General features: G+C 36.2%; 1 protein-coding gene across 1 annotated transcript in view; it reads left to right on the top strand.

The window, feature by feature from the left end:
- The first annotated feature begins 507 nt into the window (after window positions 1–507).
- Window positions 508–18039, top strand: part of LOC145691749 (uncharacterized) — a 38258-nt gene continuing 20726 nt past the window's right edge. The window contains exons 1-2 of the mRNA XM_081767074.1: window positions 508–648; window positions 14963–15185. Coding sequence (XP_081623200.1) covers window positions 14973–15185 — 213 coding nt within the window. The 5' untranslated portion in view covers window positions 508–648; window positions 14963–14972. The remainder of the gene's footprint in view (window positions 649–14962; window positions 15186–18039) is intronic.

Below are 18039 nucleotides of genomic sequence, written 5' to 3'. Positions count from 1 at the left end.
CAAAATTAAGAGAATGAAAAATTCAGCTAATATGGCGTCACGCGAAATTTCGAAGGCATAATTACTATTCTACAGAGATACGTAGTACTAAAGAAGAAGGGTGCAAGCTTAAATATGGTGTTGCATTATAAATATGTTCCTTTGTTGGATTTTTATTTTTTTTAAAGGTACTCGCGCCTCCCCTGACAATCTTCGGCGCCTCTCCAGGGTGGCGCGAGCTCCTCCGTGGCTAAGCGGTTAGCGTACGCGCCTTTGGCGCGGGGGACCCGGGTTCGATTCCCGGTGGGAGCTTATGCGGTTCGGATTCCACGTTAATCAGTAGGTCCACGTCTCATATAGCCTCGCTGCTGAACGGGACGTTAAACTCAAAATCAACTCAACTCTCCAGGGTGGCGCGCTGCACAGTTTGAAAACTTCTGTATAATATATAAGTAACACGAAATGATCGTAGTTAGCAACACTGCTAAATAAATACAAAGAAATTACATTTCGTAGTTGTGTAGATAATCTTCGACCTTCTTGATGCTGCCGTCTGAAGGCCATATAAATAGGCCATAACCATTTTCTTTCTCTGGGGACAGTTGTCCATGGTACTACAGTGAAGAGAGCAGTGCAAAAGATTAGGACTTCTGTTTGTCAAATTGCCAGGTACGAACTTTTAGATTTGTTTTATACTACATATAAGATCCATAAAAAAGTAATGTTATATAACGTATTTTGCCTATAGAGATACACAAATAACATATAACTCGTATGAAAACCCGCCTTCCCCGTTGCTCTAGTGCCGGTGGCAATGGCTGAGTGGAATCGGGCGTTCGGCTTCGGGTCACGTGAATTCGATTCCCAGTGAAGAGCATAGGCATTTTTAACTGTCCTTCGAAGTTTCTGTGTTCGTGTCCTGTCGTGGTTGGATTAAGTTGAGTTAATTTTGATTTCAACGTCTCGTTCAGCAGCGAGGCTGTATGAGACGTAGACCTACTGATTAACGTGGAATCCGAACCACATGAGCTCTCGCCGAAAATCGAACCCGGCCTCCCACTGGTTGATTAGAAAATTGAACCAAATTCGTTAGAAACCATGGAGACAAATGTTGCCTATATAAAAATAAGTGCCTAGCGCGGGCCCGGTCCGAGGACGATTCCCTGTAGGAAAGCCTTTAAATTTGAATACATTACTGTGTGACTCAAATTCCATCTTAAACATTTCATGTAGCCTTGGTGTTCAAAAGGTTAAATCTAACCAACGAATTGTAAAAAAATCTGAAATTAAGTGAAATGGTATTTAAAAATAAATTAGGGTCCATCAATAATTTCATAAATGGTACCGTAAGTGAAATAAAATAATATCGCAATAATTTGTAAAGTGAGAATGGGTAGTTAGTCTCCAGAAAACTTACTTACATACTGTTTGCTTAATGTTTAGTTATTTACATATAAAGACGAAATAGTGCAACTAATACCTAACTTGTGACTTCATATTTCAGAGGTAAGCACTACTTACTAAGCAACGAAAGCACGTGTTTTGTAGCTGGGATCGACCCAGATACTCCATGCACGATACCTTTTATTATTTTCGAGTGATGACAGGAGAGAAAGTATGGAGATTGTTAGAAAAATTGAATTTGAAGTTTCAACGGCTTTACATGTTTCATGGACCTAACAGGTCAACAAACGTATTTTTGGATGTGCATCTGTCTGTTTATCCGTCTGTTCTTCTCAATGTAAATATGTTCACTCCCTAGAGATCATACTGTTCAATGTATCGAGACCAAGTTTTAAACTTAAGGTTTTCATGGTTTTCTCTAAGAACGTCTCACGAATTTTCTTCCTATCCCGAAAATAAGAGAAGTTTAATGGAGTGTGAAAAACAAAATTTGTTATTTTCGAGAAAACAGTCCCAACGATTTTGTTCATATTTCATAAATTAGTGTTTCATTAACGGTATTAGCCGTTTCTCTAGGAAAACTCCCAAAGGAATAGTTTTCTATTGGGAATTTGTTATTTTTGAACAATTTTCCTAAAAACCACTTATGTAATTTTGTTCACATTTCATAAATATATATGCTGGAGCGTACGTAGTTTTACTTACTTATATTAACGAATATTTCAGATTTGTGTTGCAATAACCGGTGATCTTGATTTCGTTTGGCTATTATTTGTTCAGCATCAAACGCTGGCGTGTAACTTAAACATGTGTGTATTGTATGTGATTGTGGCTACTGTTGTACTCAGATGTTCGCTTTCTCGGGACCAAGGTGCGTTCGAGTATATCACCAGTTTAACCAGCTACAAGTCTATGTGGCCATCACAGAAGAATAGCTCGCAACCAGCGATGCACTCATTCTTTCCATAGTCATGGGAAAAAGAATCGGAACTCAGAAGACATGTCCTACAAGTGTACTATCTGATTGAAGTTTTGAACAACGGAAAAAAATATATAAAGAAACTCGAAATTTTGAAATTAAATAAAAAATTCAGGATTCGTGACATCCGACGATGGGTTCCCCGTAAAATTTCCTTTATGCCATTCCACTTCAGATTTATTAGCACGACGGATAGGAAGACGAACTATTATGCACTTACTGATCAAGCTGTACTATACCAAACCAAATAAACTTTAATTTTCTACTGTACTATTTCTTTCAAGTACAAAATAAAACAGGTTTTGTACTATCTAAACCTTTACTTGTTTCAAGAAACCTGTATTCTTACAAGGTCATTTTACATACGATAAGGAGCAACGGTGCGTTCTCTTTACGCTCCTATGGCTAATTTGTTTCCAAGTACATGTCACTACTCGTGACCAAGCATTTTTCTTTAAATTCCACATACACACATGACATTCTTAATTTATTGTCACAAACATCACATCAACTTTCACATTATATACCGTAATTTTAAATCATTTGTTTCGCTTACATGCATGTGCCTTCTTCGTTTTGTATTAGTATTCTCATCCATAAACAAATTCTAAATTCTATGGCTGTATACTACAGCTCGCATTTATAGGCACCACATCTCAAGAAAACCTTAACCTAGCATGCACAATAAAAGAATATACACAAAATTATGAAATCTTAATCTAATCTAACCTACAACGCATTCACACCTTACACACACACACACACATACACACATACACAAATGAAAATTATCCTTTCGTAAAGATGTTTTAGTCGGTACTCAAGGCCAATGTTAATATCGTGAATCGATTTTGCCACGGGGCGTTTACACTTGGTCGATTTAGTCGCACGGCTAAATCGACTCGTTGCATTTGCGACTAGATCGAAGCAACTAGGCCGAATCAGATCGATGGATGTGTTCAATTGTTTCAACCGAAATTGAATGCTGCTTGTCGACTCGCTCTCCTCTGGTCGATTCGAAATCGACTGGCAATTTTAAAGGTGTCCAAGCAAGCAGTAATTGGTACAATTTGCGGTGTTATAGCAGAAGAAAATAGAACGTCTTTCAATTCAGTTGCCAGTCGATTACTTGCCTTCGATCAACAAGCGATTAAATTGAAGTCCCGTTTACACGGTCGATTAAGTTGAAAGTGACGTCAATTCAACTGAATCGAACGCAAATCGACTAAGTGTAAACGCCCCATTACTGTGTCTCTGCAACTATATGAATAAACGCACGATACAGAAAAACAGTTGCCCCTATCGAAATCTTAATTTAAAAAAATATCAGCTATCAGCCAAACTACAGCTTTGGAATAAACTTTCAAACTTTCATACGAATACTTTAAAAAAATCTAGGTATATTAGATAGATTCGACACCAGAGAACGTCACTCCTATCTACTATCCGATTTGTTTACATAAGGGTCGAAACAATACATTGCCAAACAAGTAAAATCATAAAAATACGGAAACGAATACGACTACATATCTGAGATTAGGCTGATTTTAATTTTTTGTTATAGGATGGTCGTTCTTAAACGAAATTACGTCAAAGGTATCTATCCTTACGTTATATCAATAATTTACGTCACATATTGCCTAAGTAATTAGGTAGATCCTTTGGGAACGGGAGGGATTACGAATGCATGCTTACACTGCTATATTTTATGAAACACACCATTGTGACACTGTGTCTAACTCGATTAATTTTGAGGTTAAAAGTAAATATTTCCAATGCAGATTTCGAGTTTCTGACACTCGGTTTCTCTCAAGATTAAAACCAAAACATTACTTACAGTTATCTAGATGGAAGAATAATCACACTCTTTGAAATCTGAAGTACTGTCCTGAATCAGCATATGACGTTCTATACACAAACCAAAACTTTCATCTTCATTTTTTCCAGATTAAACTTTTCCGTCATCCAAAAAGGATTTCACACAACGCAGAATGAAGTATATTTTAATATTGGGATATAGTATACATGAAGCTGCATCAGTTCCCGAAGGAGCAGGATGCTCATACTTTTAGGGATTATTCATTGAGTATGTACGAACTTACATAGGGGGTAACAAAGTTACTTTTATTTACTTATCGACTGATACGAAAATAAATAAGAACGTAACTGTACTTTATATCTGCATGTGTAGAGCCCTTGTAGCTACTTTATCTATGACTATGTATGTGGGGGGGGGGGGATTTAACGCATATCGCATGTCTTGTGCACATGGATACTTCTTACTATTGCACTCGTAAAAAAAAATATGGTATTTCATGTAGAAGTGGTAATAGAACAGAAGAAACGCAGATCAGGGGGTTCTCATGTATACTATTACCTAATATTGAACGGTTTATCTACTGATAAACATTCGTCGTTCCTTAAAAAAATTAAAATTTCTTAACTTTAACACTTTAAATCATATCAGCATTCGCCATGCTGGCGAAATCAACAAGAAGCTGCCTAACCAAATTTTTACACTGTCCGTTCTGTTCCGTCCAAACTGCAAACTTGTAAATCGCAAAATTTCGGCTGAATAACTTTTAAAACTTATTTCGCATAACTCTGTTCTGCAGCAACGTTTTTAACCACTTTATTTTCTTTAAAGAATCGACGGGCAGTATATAGCTACTGCTCTCCTGGAACTGACGCCATTCAAGACAATGGCAATGTGACGTAATAATACGAAGATCGGCTAAAGAGCAAATGACAAAATACTTCAAAGGAAAGCGACCAATTATAGATAATTTCGTAAATCTGTGCTACTGACATCATACTAGACAAGATTGAAGATGATGAACTTAAAATCGAGTAATTTGGACGAATTTCTATCAAGATATCTGAAAATTAAAGAATTTTTATGAATGATATTTTTAAATTAAAATTTGAAGAAAATTTCTGGGAGAGCTTTTAGGATAATTTGAGATAGGAAAAGCGTTCTACTGATGAAAATGAAGAGAAATATATTAAAATCTTTAAGAAATATAAGAAATCAAGGCAGAAAAGAACAAAATATATAGAATAAATGCAAAATAAATCCTAACCTATTCTAAATACTTCCTAACCTAATCCTACCCCTAATATTACCAAAAAGAAATAAATCTCAATATTGCACCACTACAACTTCTACATCTTATCTGACATTGTTATACGATATTATACAGGGTGTACGAAAATTCTCCAACATGATAACTCCATGTTGGGAGGTATAAGGCGCTTTATTCAGTCACTCACGAAAGTTTGCTTGCGCTGTGGCCCCTGGGCTTGTGTTCCCGTGACCAGTGACGCCTGCAGGATTTTCTTCCAAATGGGAGGGGAAAGATCAGGGGTGCATAAGACCAACAAGCTCGGCCACGAATAAACACATTATTTTCAGTTCTCGTGCAATAATACATTATATAAAACAATTGTGTACGCACATATCCTTATTAAGGCTATTCTCTAAGCTTAACTCCGCTTTTTGAGTTTTAGTTAAAAAAATTATCCCTCTCACATCATAGGTGTGTATTGTTTTAAAATGCTAAATTAATATCTATTACTGCTGGATTTTTTATTCTTCAGTTGTTGCGAAACAGGTCACATGTTTTTTTGAGAAGGAGCTCGTCAAGTTATTGGGGTCATGGCGTCATCTATTTGGCCTTCAAGAGTATAATGCAATAGGCTTATTTTGTTCTCTCGCAAATGCTGTCTAAAAGGTTTTATGGGACCCAAGAATACAGGCTGTCGTCGACATGACCATCAGACAGAGTCACGTGTTATGATTTCTTTCCTCGTTCTATCCTCTTCCCCTACAATTTCCTTATCATTGTTACTTTGAATTAAAAGGCAAAATAACATTGTCTTAATATAAATCTTATTTTTTTAAAAAGAAAAAAGTCCCCATTTTCTTCGAATTCCCTTTTTCAGATATATGATACGGACATGAGAATTGTACCGCTTGGAAATTTGCTTTATTTTGAAGAGAATGAAGTACGAACTATGATCCTAGGGTAAATAGTGATGATGCAGTGGCTGCTTGACTGAAATTCTAAAATTTACCTTAAAAATCCCGAAAGGGTTAAAGAGAATGAAGAACATCAAAATCGTAGAAAGCAATCCAGGTAGTATCTATAAAACGCTATTAAATAAATTGTTAACCATTCCCAAGCTTTTTTCCTTATAGACCAGAAATTTGGATGCCCAGTCTATGACTCTAAATGCTGAATATCCAAATTTATACACTATACGAAAGGCCTTGAAAATTATTAAAACCTCTTATAGTAGCATTTTGTAGATATTATCTAGCTCACTTTAGACCTATATATTTTTAATATTCTTCACTGTCTTTAATTTACTAAATAAAGCTTAAAAAAGTGGGATAAGCTTAACGAATACCCTTAATCACAGTATCCGAACTATAGTACTAAAGTATTTAATATAAATATGTTAAGTATTATAGTATGTGAGTAAGCTAAGTAGTATGTCTTGAGTATGTCTAGTGTATTTCTAAGAACTGAAGACCATTCGAAAATCCGGGAGCCAGCTGCCCCCTTGCCCCTTGCCGCGGGCAATCACGCCCGTGACGTAGCCTGATCAGAGTGTATCTATTATTAATTGCCGTGCTCTTAGTTCTGAATTTCCATTTCCACCCCTTGACTATTGGGGATGTTTATTTCGGATGATTTTATCAGAATCAACCTGGTAGTTTTGTTCATATCTTGTAAACAGTGACGCATTTAGGGGGGCTTCCGGGCTTAAGCACCCTCCCCCTCCGAAATCTTATTTACTATAGTAAAGTATATGAAATATCTTGCAGAATTTTCACATTTTCAGGCAAAGCACCCCCAAAAGTTAGCAAAGCTTCCCCTGAAACAAAATCGTAAATACGCCACTGCTTGTAAATAAATGTCCCATTAATAAGCTGATAGTATGGCGTAACTCATTTGTTCTGGGGAAAAAAGCCATAAGGGGTCGTTTACTCTTGAGCAGTGATGGCCAAATTTATGAAGCTTCTGAGCTACCGTACCGTTTTAAAATCCTACTGTGAACTACCAACCAAAAGATCTACCAACTCTTTTTTTTTTTTTTTTTTTTTTTTTTTTTAAGAAATTTTACATTTGTTTATCTATATATATAAAAGAGAACGCACAAATCCTTTGTTCCCTCATCACGCTAATACGGCTGAACCAATTTCTTTCATTTTTGGGGGGTTATTAGGATTTGGACCCTAGATGGTTTTTATCATATCACTTTAATTTTTAATTACCAGTGTCTTGAGATAATTGACCATTCAAGTGTCCATAACGTACAAATCCTTTGTTAGTTCATCATAGGTATAAAAATAAACGTATTTATATGCAACCCGCATGACCGTGTCACTCGGCGGGTTAACATAAATGACAGGCGATATAATGTTAACATTTACTGCAATCTACTATGGTTTTTATCATATCACTTGAAAGCGAAAAAGTAAAAATTATCTAAGTAACAAAGTTTATTGCATTCCGGGGTGACCGCAGCGAAGCGGGGTGAACGCTGCTAGTTGCCTATAAATTTACATTTCTACTAAATATGAAATCGAACTATCCAAGTTAGCATATATGAAAAACAACATGCAAAATCCCACGCTTATACAATCAACTGTAAGATGAGGCTGACAACGGCAGTTGCGCGGGAGAAATAAGCAGTCAGCGCCCCCTGTCATTAAGGTTAGTGTAAAGGGACAAGTTTTGCCAATAGATGTCACTACAATCTTCGTATCTGTCCCATGTATTTTTTACCTTTCACGAAAATTTACAATTTCTTTTACAAATTTCAACCTAGAGAGTTCAAAGTTTTAGAGAAGGAACTTCATAGCTTATCAAAGGGAACAATCCGTGCCGATTTTTTATTTAGAATTTTCTTTATTGTTGAAACAGTTTCATTGTTAAAGATTTATATAACGATATCAACAATCAAGCAATTTCAACAATGAACAAAATTCCAAATAAAAAATCAGCACGGATTATTGCCTTCGATAGATTATAAAGTTCCTTTTCTAATAATTTGAAGTCTCTATGTTGAAATTTGTAAGAGAAATCGTGCATTTTCGTGAAAGGTAAAAAATGCATGGGAGAGATACGAATACTGTAGTGGCATCTATCGGCAAAACATGTAGCTTTAGACCAACCTTAACTTCAGCTCAGTGGAGGAATCAAGGTTAGCCAACCGGAGTTTTACAAGGTGACCAGAATTTTCACTTCTGAAAACGGGACGCATACGAATCGGCTACGGGGGGGGGGAGAGGAGGGGTATCTGACTTCCAGATTGCATTTTGGGACTCAGCAGTGTTCTCAATTTACAAAATACACAAGTAAGAGTGATAACACACCGTTTCTAACTTTACGTGCACCACACAACAAATAATGGTTCCCGATTGCAAGTTCTACCCAACAATTCTTTTAACTAGTTGAACACTCAGAATTCCCACTCCATTCCCACTTGAACCACCAACACTCAATTCCCATTTGAAAATCTAGAAGTTCTAGACACGGCTGAATCTTCCCGATGAGTGTTGGTACGGAAGAGAGTAGAATTTGCATTGACGATTTATATTTTGAATGATAATTACGGGACACCTAGGTCATTTTTACTTAAAAACGAGACATTTAGGCGTCCCGTTCGAGAATCAGAAAAAAGCGGGACAACGGTTGGAAAAAAGGGACAGTCCCGGCTAAAACGGGACGTCTGGTCACCTTGGAGTTTTAACGCGATCTACCGAAAATGTCCGCGCGAGGTAATACTAGCTCACGATGGACGGTTTGGCAACCACTGCTCTCGAGAATGAGTTTTAGGACGATTTTCTTACAAAGAACCCGGGCAATTTTGTGCATATTTCATAAAAGTTTCATTAATAGCTCTACAATTTGGGTTAAATCATTTCTCATGAATAAATCCACAAGGGGTAGTTTACTGTATGGTATGAGTTTATTTTTGGATTGTTTTCTCAAAACGACTCAGGCGATTTTGTTCGTATTTCTTTTCTCACAAGGAAAATTAAGTACATTATTATTATTATTATTATTATTATTATTATTATTATTATTATTATTATTATTATTATTATTATTATTATTATTATTATTTATCATTTCCTTAAATACGATTCATACAATTTTTGTTGATATTTCGTTTAAAAAATCATTAATAACCGTAATATATAATAGAAAACATTACTCATAGAAAGTATACAAAATGTTGTTTACTTTGGGCTGAATTTTCTTCGAACGAAATTTTCCGAAAATCTAAGTAATAACTGCAGCATAACATGATCTAGTTTAAGAAATTGAAGTGAGAAAGTTTAGTGTGGTGGTTCGGAACTTTTATTAAACGTATAAAATTCTAATGCATTCCTTAATTTGATTTAGTGACTCCAATCGTGTTAGGACTATCGCAGATTAGTTACTGTTTTAAAAATATTTTAATGAAAGAAGAAGGATAACTATCTAACAAACTAGACTGTAGTAAAGTTCAGGAGATAAGAACAGTTATGAAGTACTTCCTCAATCAACTCAAGGACTTTTTTTTTATTGAAGGACATGTGAACAATTTATCAGATAATGTAATGTAATGGGTCTTTTCACAAGTTTCTCCCCAGCAGTATAGTCAATCAAATGAATATAAATTCCCTAATAGCAATGGAGGATATATTTTGGTTATAAATAGTAATATTGTAAATGGCAGAGTTTCTTCGTGGCTAAGCAGTTAGCGTATGCGACTTTGGTGTTGAAGACCCGGGTTCGATTCCCGGCCGGTGCTCATGTGGCTCGGATTACACGTTAATCAGTAGCTCTACGTCTCATATAACCTCGCTGTTGAACGGAGCGTTAAACTCAAAATCAACTCAACTGTAAATGGTTTGGTTCGATTTAGTTTAACGTCCCACGTTTTTTGCCTGCTAACTAAAAGAGACTTGGACCTATTGATTATAGTGGAATCCGAACCGCTTTGGTCGTTCAACTGTACCCCCATCGGAAATCGAACTCGGGACCAAGCGAGCCGAAGTCAAGCGTGCTAGCCACTAGACCAAGTGGGGCTTTTAACAACTGTTAATGGCAATATAATACATATGCGCTTAACTACTATATATATACGATACCTATTACTGTTAGTGTATTTATAGTAAACACGTAAGTTATACAATAACTCGACATATTTCGCAAGTATATATAGCCTAATTAAGTACATAAATATAAATTATTTATATGAGGATGTGAAAGCACTTAATCTATTTATTTGTTTATTAAACAAACTTCAAATTTATAGTGGAATAAATAACAATCAACAGATAACACCTATTGCGGGAGTGTCTATTCCCCACGGTCCATGATTAAGCTACAAGCTCTCTTCACATGTAAAATGAAATAAATTTTTAGTTTAACGCCTAATGGTTATGTCCATTAGGTTAAGGGAGACGGATGTTTAATGAAAGTATATTATTATGAAATAATTAGCGGAGTTAAAATACAGGAGGAAACGGAAGAACCCATGACCACGATAAACTCACATGCCTCGTAATCCAACCAGCAACACTTGCATAAGTACTCTACCAAATTAAACATATATATTAAAAAAAAAAAAAAAAAAAACTAATCACAACAAGCGTTTCTTAATGGAGGTGCCGCTATCGGATATGACCATGCTACGCTGAAGGTACTCATTCGTTCATCGGGCATTTTAAAAGGAGAATATAGACCGTATACGGTAACAAATGTGTATCGGATAAAACAGGTGTCCGTATTTTTGTGCTGGATGAAACACATTGAAGGACGATTAGCGGATAGAATAATTGACAAATCGCATTCGTGATACGACAGTGCTGTTACAAACAATCTCGTTCAAGTCGACGAGAAGAATGCGTCGAACACTCCGCTGTTCTCTAGCGTCACACAACATCATGTTGCATCCAGAGGGAAGAATGAGAAACACTTAGTCAACAGACTCTGATCACTTGAACGACAAAGCATATGCGCTGACGAAGAGACAGGAAAAATAGTAATGTTGCATATTTCTACGAACATACAGGGGCAGTACGATTGCTCAGTAATAGAGCACTTACCTCTGGTGCTATGGCTTCCCTGGTTCAATCCAGTGACGTAACTAGGGGAAAACGGGGCTTGTGTCCCGGGCGCCGGATTGGAAGGGCGCAAAATTGGGCAAATATTTGGGAGAGCGTTTTGGTTTGGTTGGTCAGGGGGCGCTAAGGCGAGTTCTTGCCCTGGACGACAACTAGCATATTTGCGTCCCTGGTTCAATCCCTGACGAAGTGAGTTTGTGATTGGCAACGTTTTCTCGTTTTCTCGTTTACTCTCCATGGGTTTTCTCGTTTACTCCCACATTCTCATTCCAGTAATTACTTCATAAATAATCATTCACTTTCGTTTATCATCCGCCTCCTTTAGCCTAAAGGACATAATCATGGAACCTTCAATTAAAGATTTGTTTTCATATTTTTGTAGGCATTTGTGATCAAAAGAAAGAAAGAAAAACATGTATGATAAACATAGTTTATTAGGAACGTATTTTAATAACGTTTGAAATATGTTCAACTATTATATAATCGAAAATTATGAATAAGATTTACCTTGGTAACTACTTTATGTATCACAACATTGAAGTTATCTATCATAGTTCAAAACGTTTCGTAATGTATTACTATTGTGCTGCCAAAATGTCTTGAGCCGTGGCAAAAATGCGAAATAAAGCTCACACCCTCACACACCCTTGCGTTGAGCCAATAAGGGTTTAGCTGTTGCTAAGCGAGAGAAAGCGAGTGGAATTCCTTCAGCCGATAGCAGCGATTGCAACGAAAGACTAGGGATCAAGTCAATTTGGTATATGTATAAACGCTTTTTAAATATAAAATTTACTTGTGCAATTATCACTGCTATGCGTACCAATCGTTTAGCTTTCTAATTAGATCTATATTTAAAAATCGTTCATTGATCTTGTTATACATTCATTAAAAAAATTAACATTAGGTTTTAATTTTTAGTTATAAATTAAAAATACAACTGAAGTACTTGACACCAGTAAAATTCGTTCCATTTATATATCAACTCCCTGTAATTTCATACGTTTCAGGGGGGAATTTTATGTAAATATGCATAAACCTATGATATAGAAGCTACAGTATATAAAATTTAAAGGAAATTTTATGCAGAGTGCATATCAATTTACGAAAGTTACTTATATCTGCAACAATGGATGATATTTAACAAAATATGACCTACATTGTTAGCTCAATTAAATTTACGTACATACAAAAATGGCTTTATCTTAAGCTACTATTTGATTGAACGTCCATGCTATTTGGTAACTTCATTACACCGTTTTGGCATGGAGTTCACCAAGTTTTATGGACTCTAATGAAAAGCATCGTTGCCAGATGTCATTTATTACTTCAATGAACTCCATTGTTGTTAGAGGTGTACTTGCACGAAATTACACTTCAGAATACCACGGAAGTTTCCGATTAGATTTAACTCAAGGCAATATAAGAGTGGTGTAACATGATGTAAGAATATTCTGAAAAATAAAAGATTCATTTTGAATAAAACTCTTCCCGAAGACACAATTTTCTTCTTAACAATAATTTGTGTATTTGTGCATTAACAACGCCATCTGAAATGTGTATCGACTCTATTTTTAAAATATCCAAATTATAACACATGTTGTACTTAGTACTAAGATGTTCTAACAGTGCACGAGGAACCAATTGCTACAACACAAATGTGAATAATTTCCATAAACGTTCATTTTCGTCTCGTCATTAAATAGGACCTTTGAACACTCTTCATTAATACCTTTGTAAGCTTTGGCGCAGTCCACATGTTTTCTATGTTGTTCTGGTGTAAGGTATGACTTCTTCACAGCTCTATGTGAAGTCAAACCCATCGATTTCAACACAAAACATGAAAATGACTCGCATTCTGCGCTGTATTGTGCGCTGGTGAAACACTTGAGATCAGCATGTATTGTTGGGGCATGAAGCACATGTCTTGTGATTTGAAAATGTATTTCTTGTAATGCAGTCGATTGAATCCATATTTATAATCGCGTTTTTAATGCAAAAACATACAAAATGATTCTTGAGACAAAAGTGTCTTCAGGAAGAGTTTATTCAACAGGAAGAGAGCATTCTATACAGCAAGCCGCAAAATAAATAAATAAAAAAAAACAGTGCATTTGGGCCAAAAATGGTAAATAAACGACTATTCTTTGTTGATTTGTCACATTTTGTTCGGGTGACACAGCATTGAAAAATGAACCCCATCGGCACCGACTACCATTATGTTCAGATGAGCTCCGAAGGAGTACCGTGGAAGCAGACCCTCGGAATAGAGTTTGCACCATTGCAGAGGAGCTAGGAATACACCATACCACTGTCTATACGACAGCTCCGTGTAATTGGTAAGGTGAAAATTTTGGATACGTTGGTGCCACATACGAGTTTTATCATAAAACAAGAATCGCCGTCTGGGGGTGTGCAGTTTACTAGTTGTAAGGAATAACCGGGAAAGATTCCTGTGTTGGATTGTTACGTCACAGAAAACTGGACCTGCTACGACAACCGCAAAAGGTCAGAACAAATGGTTGGATCTTAACAAATGTCTAAGACGGTTTTCAAAAGGTCTAGATGTTCTTGCTGGTGTGGTGATCTATTGTGGGATGGATCCATCATGGCTTTCTCCATAGAGGTGAAATACCATTACGAAACATTGCAAAGATGAATTCCATAAAATTCACCATAATTTCGCCCGTAAGCATCCAAAAATATTTTGAAAGCATGGTGCCCTTATATTGCACAGCAAATGTTTCTAAAATGACATTACAGACTCTCCATGAACTGCTGTGCAAGACCCTTCTTTATCTATCGTATTTTCCTGCCATATCTCCAACGACTACCATCTTTCCTGGTATCTCGAGCGCTTGTTAGGAGGGAAGACCTTCGCTGATGATCAAGCGGTACAACGTGCGGTTGAAAACTTTCCCGCGTTTTAGACTCCAGATATATTCATTTCCGGTTAAAGTATTGATCTCCTTAGATCAAAAACAGTAATAGATAGCGGAAAATGTCTTTTAACATAGATTCAATGGCGAACTAATAGATTCCAATTTGTTGCTTGAACTTCTATTCAAATCAGATGAAATAGAAATCTATCATATCTGATTTCAACATTGATGACTACGCAACAAAATCACCAATAGCAAAAGTGCCTTTTAATATTGAATCAATCTTACAAGAATAGGTAGGTAGCTATTATATCTGCTCTTATCCCTCTAAAACCGGAAGTGGTAGAAATATGCTACCTCTTTGGTTTTCAGTGTAAATCATCGTAGAGCAAAGACGGTAATAGGCAGCGAGAAATCATTTTCTGATATGGATTCAAAATCACAAAAATACATTCCATTTTGGTTTCTGCACTATTACTCTATTGAAATCGGAAGCAGTAGAATATTCTACTACGAATTGCAAACCTAAAGAACTTCACTAGTATGAAAGAGTTAATTTATATAATAATTATTGTTATTTTATTCCAGGTTAACTACTATGTCCTCAAAGCGAGAGTTTTCCAAACGAGATGTTATTATATGCTACAACCCTTCACCGGCTACTCAAGTTGATAGAAAACATTATGACGCATTGAGAAAAGAAGCCTTGGAGAATTTAGTAGAAGAATTTGTTGTTCCAAAGAAATCTGCTAAAACGTGGACCTTGAGGAAAGGAGATCTTTGTAGGATTTCTGTTATTGAAGGATCTCAGGTGTGTCAATTCTTACTCATAATCTAAACTAATCAGGCTTTCTTCCAGAAAATTTTATCCGGAGGAGGAAGGAGAGCAAAACCAAAATGAGAGGAGGGTACACTGTTGCACTATTCCAAAAAGATGTCCCCTACACAACAATGACATGTAATAGAAATGTAATTTACATTAACAGGAATGCTTGTCAACTGCAAAATAGTTTTTTGCGAAATCTGATAACACATTTAAATGGTTCCTCTAAAGGTGTAAAATGTCACCAAGTTGTAGCAGCCAATAGGCGCAACTAATGAAAAAACAGTACAATAAAGATTTGAGAAAAGTTGAACCCACAATGTGAAAATTTAAAGGTAAATTCAACTAACAATGACAACTGTATTTAAGCGACCTATAAAAAGAAAAAAAAAGAACATTATACATACAGTGCAAGTCAAAATGATGGACCCGATTTCAAAAATGTATTTTGTGAAATCTAATAATCATATATTGTATATTATGATGAGACGTGCTAAAGAAAGGTAAACTGTCAAAGTTTTTATGAAACATTTCACAAATGTCCTATGTAAGCACCCCGCGTAACACGGCACACTTCAAACCGGTAGCCTATCTACTGCCAAACGTTTTGTATCACGTTGCAGTCAATATCAGTAATTCATTTATGCTCGCTGCTGACTCTTATCGGTAGAACGAGGAAACACTGCGTGGAAACTAAACGTGGAAAATTAACCTTTCGAAGCGAAAGTCTCACAATACGAATCAGATTTCACAGAATAAATTTCCGAAATCGGGTCCATTATTTTGATTTGCCCTGTGTGCATAGAATATCCAAAAGGATTATCACCGATGCTCAAGTAATGCAGTGTTGTCAACTTGATAAACACTTTTTTTTTTTATTTTCAAATATCGATATGTCATGTTATAACATATGTATATAAGATGATTCCATAATGGTCAACAAAAATATATGTTTAATATGTAGCATTGTTGTAAACTTTAAGATTTATTTTAACCAACCACAATAGTGGTTCTAGAACAAGAACAAGAGATTGATTCCTGTAGCATTGATTTATAGATTGCAAAATATACGATAAAAATATTATGGTTTCTGACAAAAGTAGGTCCAAAGAGGACTATTCTAATCTTACGTACAAAAATATGTACACTGACTCAACAATGTTGTCAGAACATAAAACTATCTTTTAATAATTTTGTAAAGAGTATTTCGAACGGAATAGTTTTCAAACTAATAAAAATATTTCGATTGTCAAAATATCCCGAGCATACAAACTGTAGAATATCAGGGTGGAAAGCCACATATTCACCAAAGAATCATGCAAATAAGAGACGGAGAAGTGAAAATTACTAAACTGAGTTCCCTTTACCATTTCCAGGAGTGATCGCGAGAATGTTTAGTGTGTCGTGAGATGAGAGACAGTAATCAGAATAAAACCATCAGGACGTGTTCCGCCGAACATTAAAACGGATTGTCGCTCAGAAACAACTGCCGTTTTTTTTTTTTTTATTATTGATCAAATCAAGGATGGACCAAAGAACACCTCAGATGCGTTTTGGAACCGGATGGTCAACTTGGCTGCGCCAAGTGAGGGCGGAGGGGCGTGACTACTTTCCTATGGCAAATTTCAGAAATTTTTCATGCCCTTAGTTTTCAAGATATCAGATTGAAACTTTGCATACTGATTGTGTGCACCATGGGTATTTCTCAATTTTTTTTTTTTTTTTTGAGATCCCTACGTAAACCCGGGTGTTCCGAGGAGGTGATTTTTTTCATAAAAATTTCCGGTTTTTCAGGATTTTTCCGGTTTAGATGTAAGATACGGATATGTGGAACGGAGTGGTACTGTTAGAAAGGGCTCATTATACTGAAGAAAATGATGTTTGAACTAAGACTCTAGGTCAAATAGTAATGATTCAGTAAATTTTTATAATATATGGCCTAAATTCAGACTTTCAACAATTTTTTCCGCCCTTTGTTTCCAAGATACAAGATTGAAACTTTTCACACGTATTGTGTACATAACGTATTTTTTAAAAGGAAACCTCAGATCCCTACATCAACCCAGGCCCAGGCCAGAGGGGTGCAAATGTTTCTATTTTTTTTCGAAAAATCTCCATTTTTTTCGGTTTTCCCGTCTCTAGTGTATAATACGGACAAGCGAGTGGTATCGTTAAAAAGTATGCTCTATCCTGAAAAACGAGGTATGAACCAACGATAAATAGTAAGGAAGCAGTAGCTGTTTGAGTGAAAGTCCAAAATATACCCCAAAAACTGAAAATCCTAAAAGGGCTAGAGCAGCAGCTTCCACAGCCTATGTCTATCCATAATCACAAACCTCCGTGAGTTACATAACATGGTCATAAGAAGTCGGTTTGCATGGGTGAAACGGCCGATAAGCCACCATCACGCTTTAACAAGACACGAATAGTGCTGCGAACATGCAACATGGATTGCTGATGACTGGAAACGTGTGATGGTTGGGTGAGCGATCGTTCACCTTATTTCAAACTACGAGTCGTGTTTATGTGTAGCAGACGCCCAATGAAGTGTATGACCCGCTTCTTAATTCATATTCCAGAATGAGTAACATTGTTCCTATTTATTTGAAATGGATTATATCATAGCCGCATAGTATTCGACACTGTTACTCAGTTGCCTTATTACTGTTGTAGAATCCTCCAAGGGATGTTTGTAATTAGGAATGGCCAATTCCGGAATTTTTACTTTCCGGAATCCGGAAAGTAAAATAGGAAAATTTCGATTTCGGAAAAATTCCTGATTTCGGAAAAATTCCGATTTCAGAAAATTTCCGGAATTAGGAAAAGTCCGGATTTCGGAAAC

This window comes from Thermobia domestica, chromosome 1, assembly GCF_964235325.1.
Source record: "Thermobia domestica chromosome 1, izTheDome1.hap1.1, whole genome shotgun sequence".
In the NCBI taxonomy this organism is placed as follows: Eukaryota; Metazoa; Arthropoda; class Insecta; order Zygentoma; family Lepismatidae; genus Thermobia; species Thermobia domestica.
The sequence above is the reverse complement of the archived record's forward strand: the minus strand, read 5'-3'. Positions and strand labels throughout refer to the sequence as shown.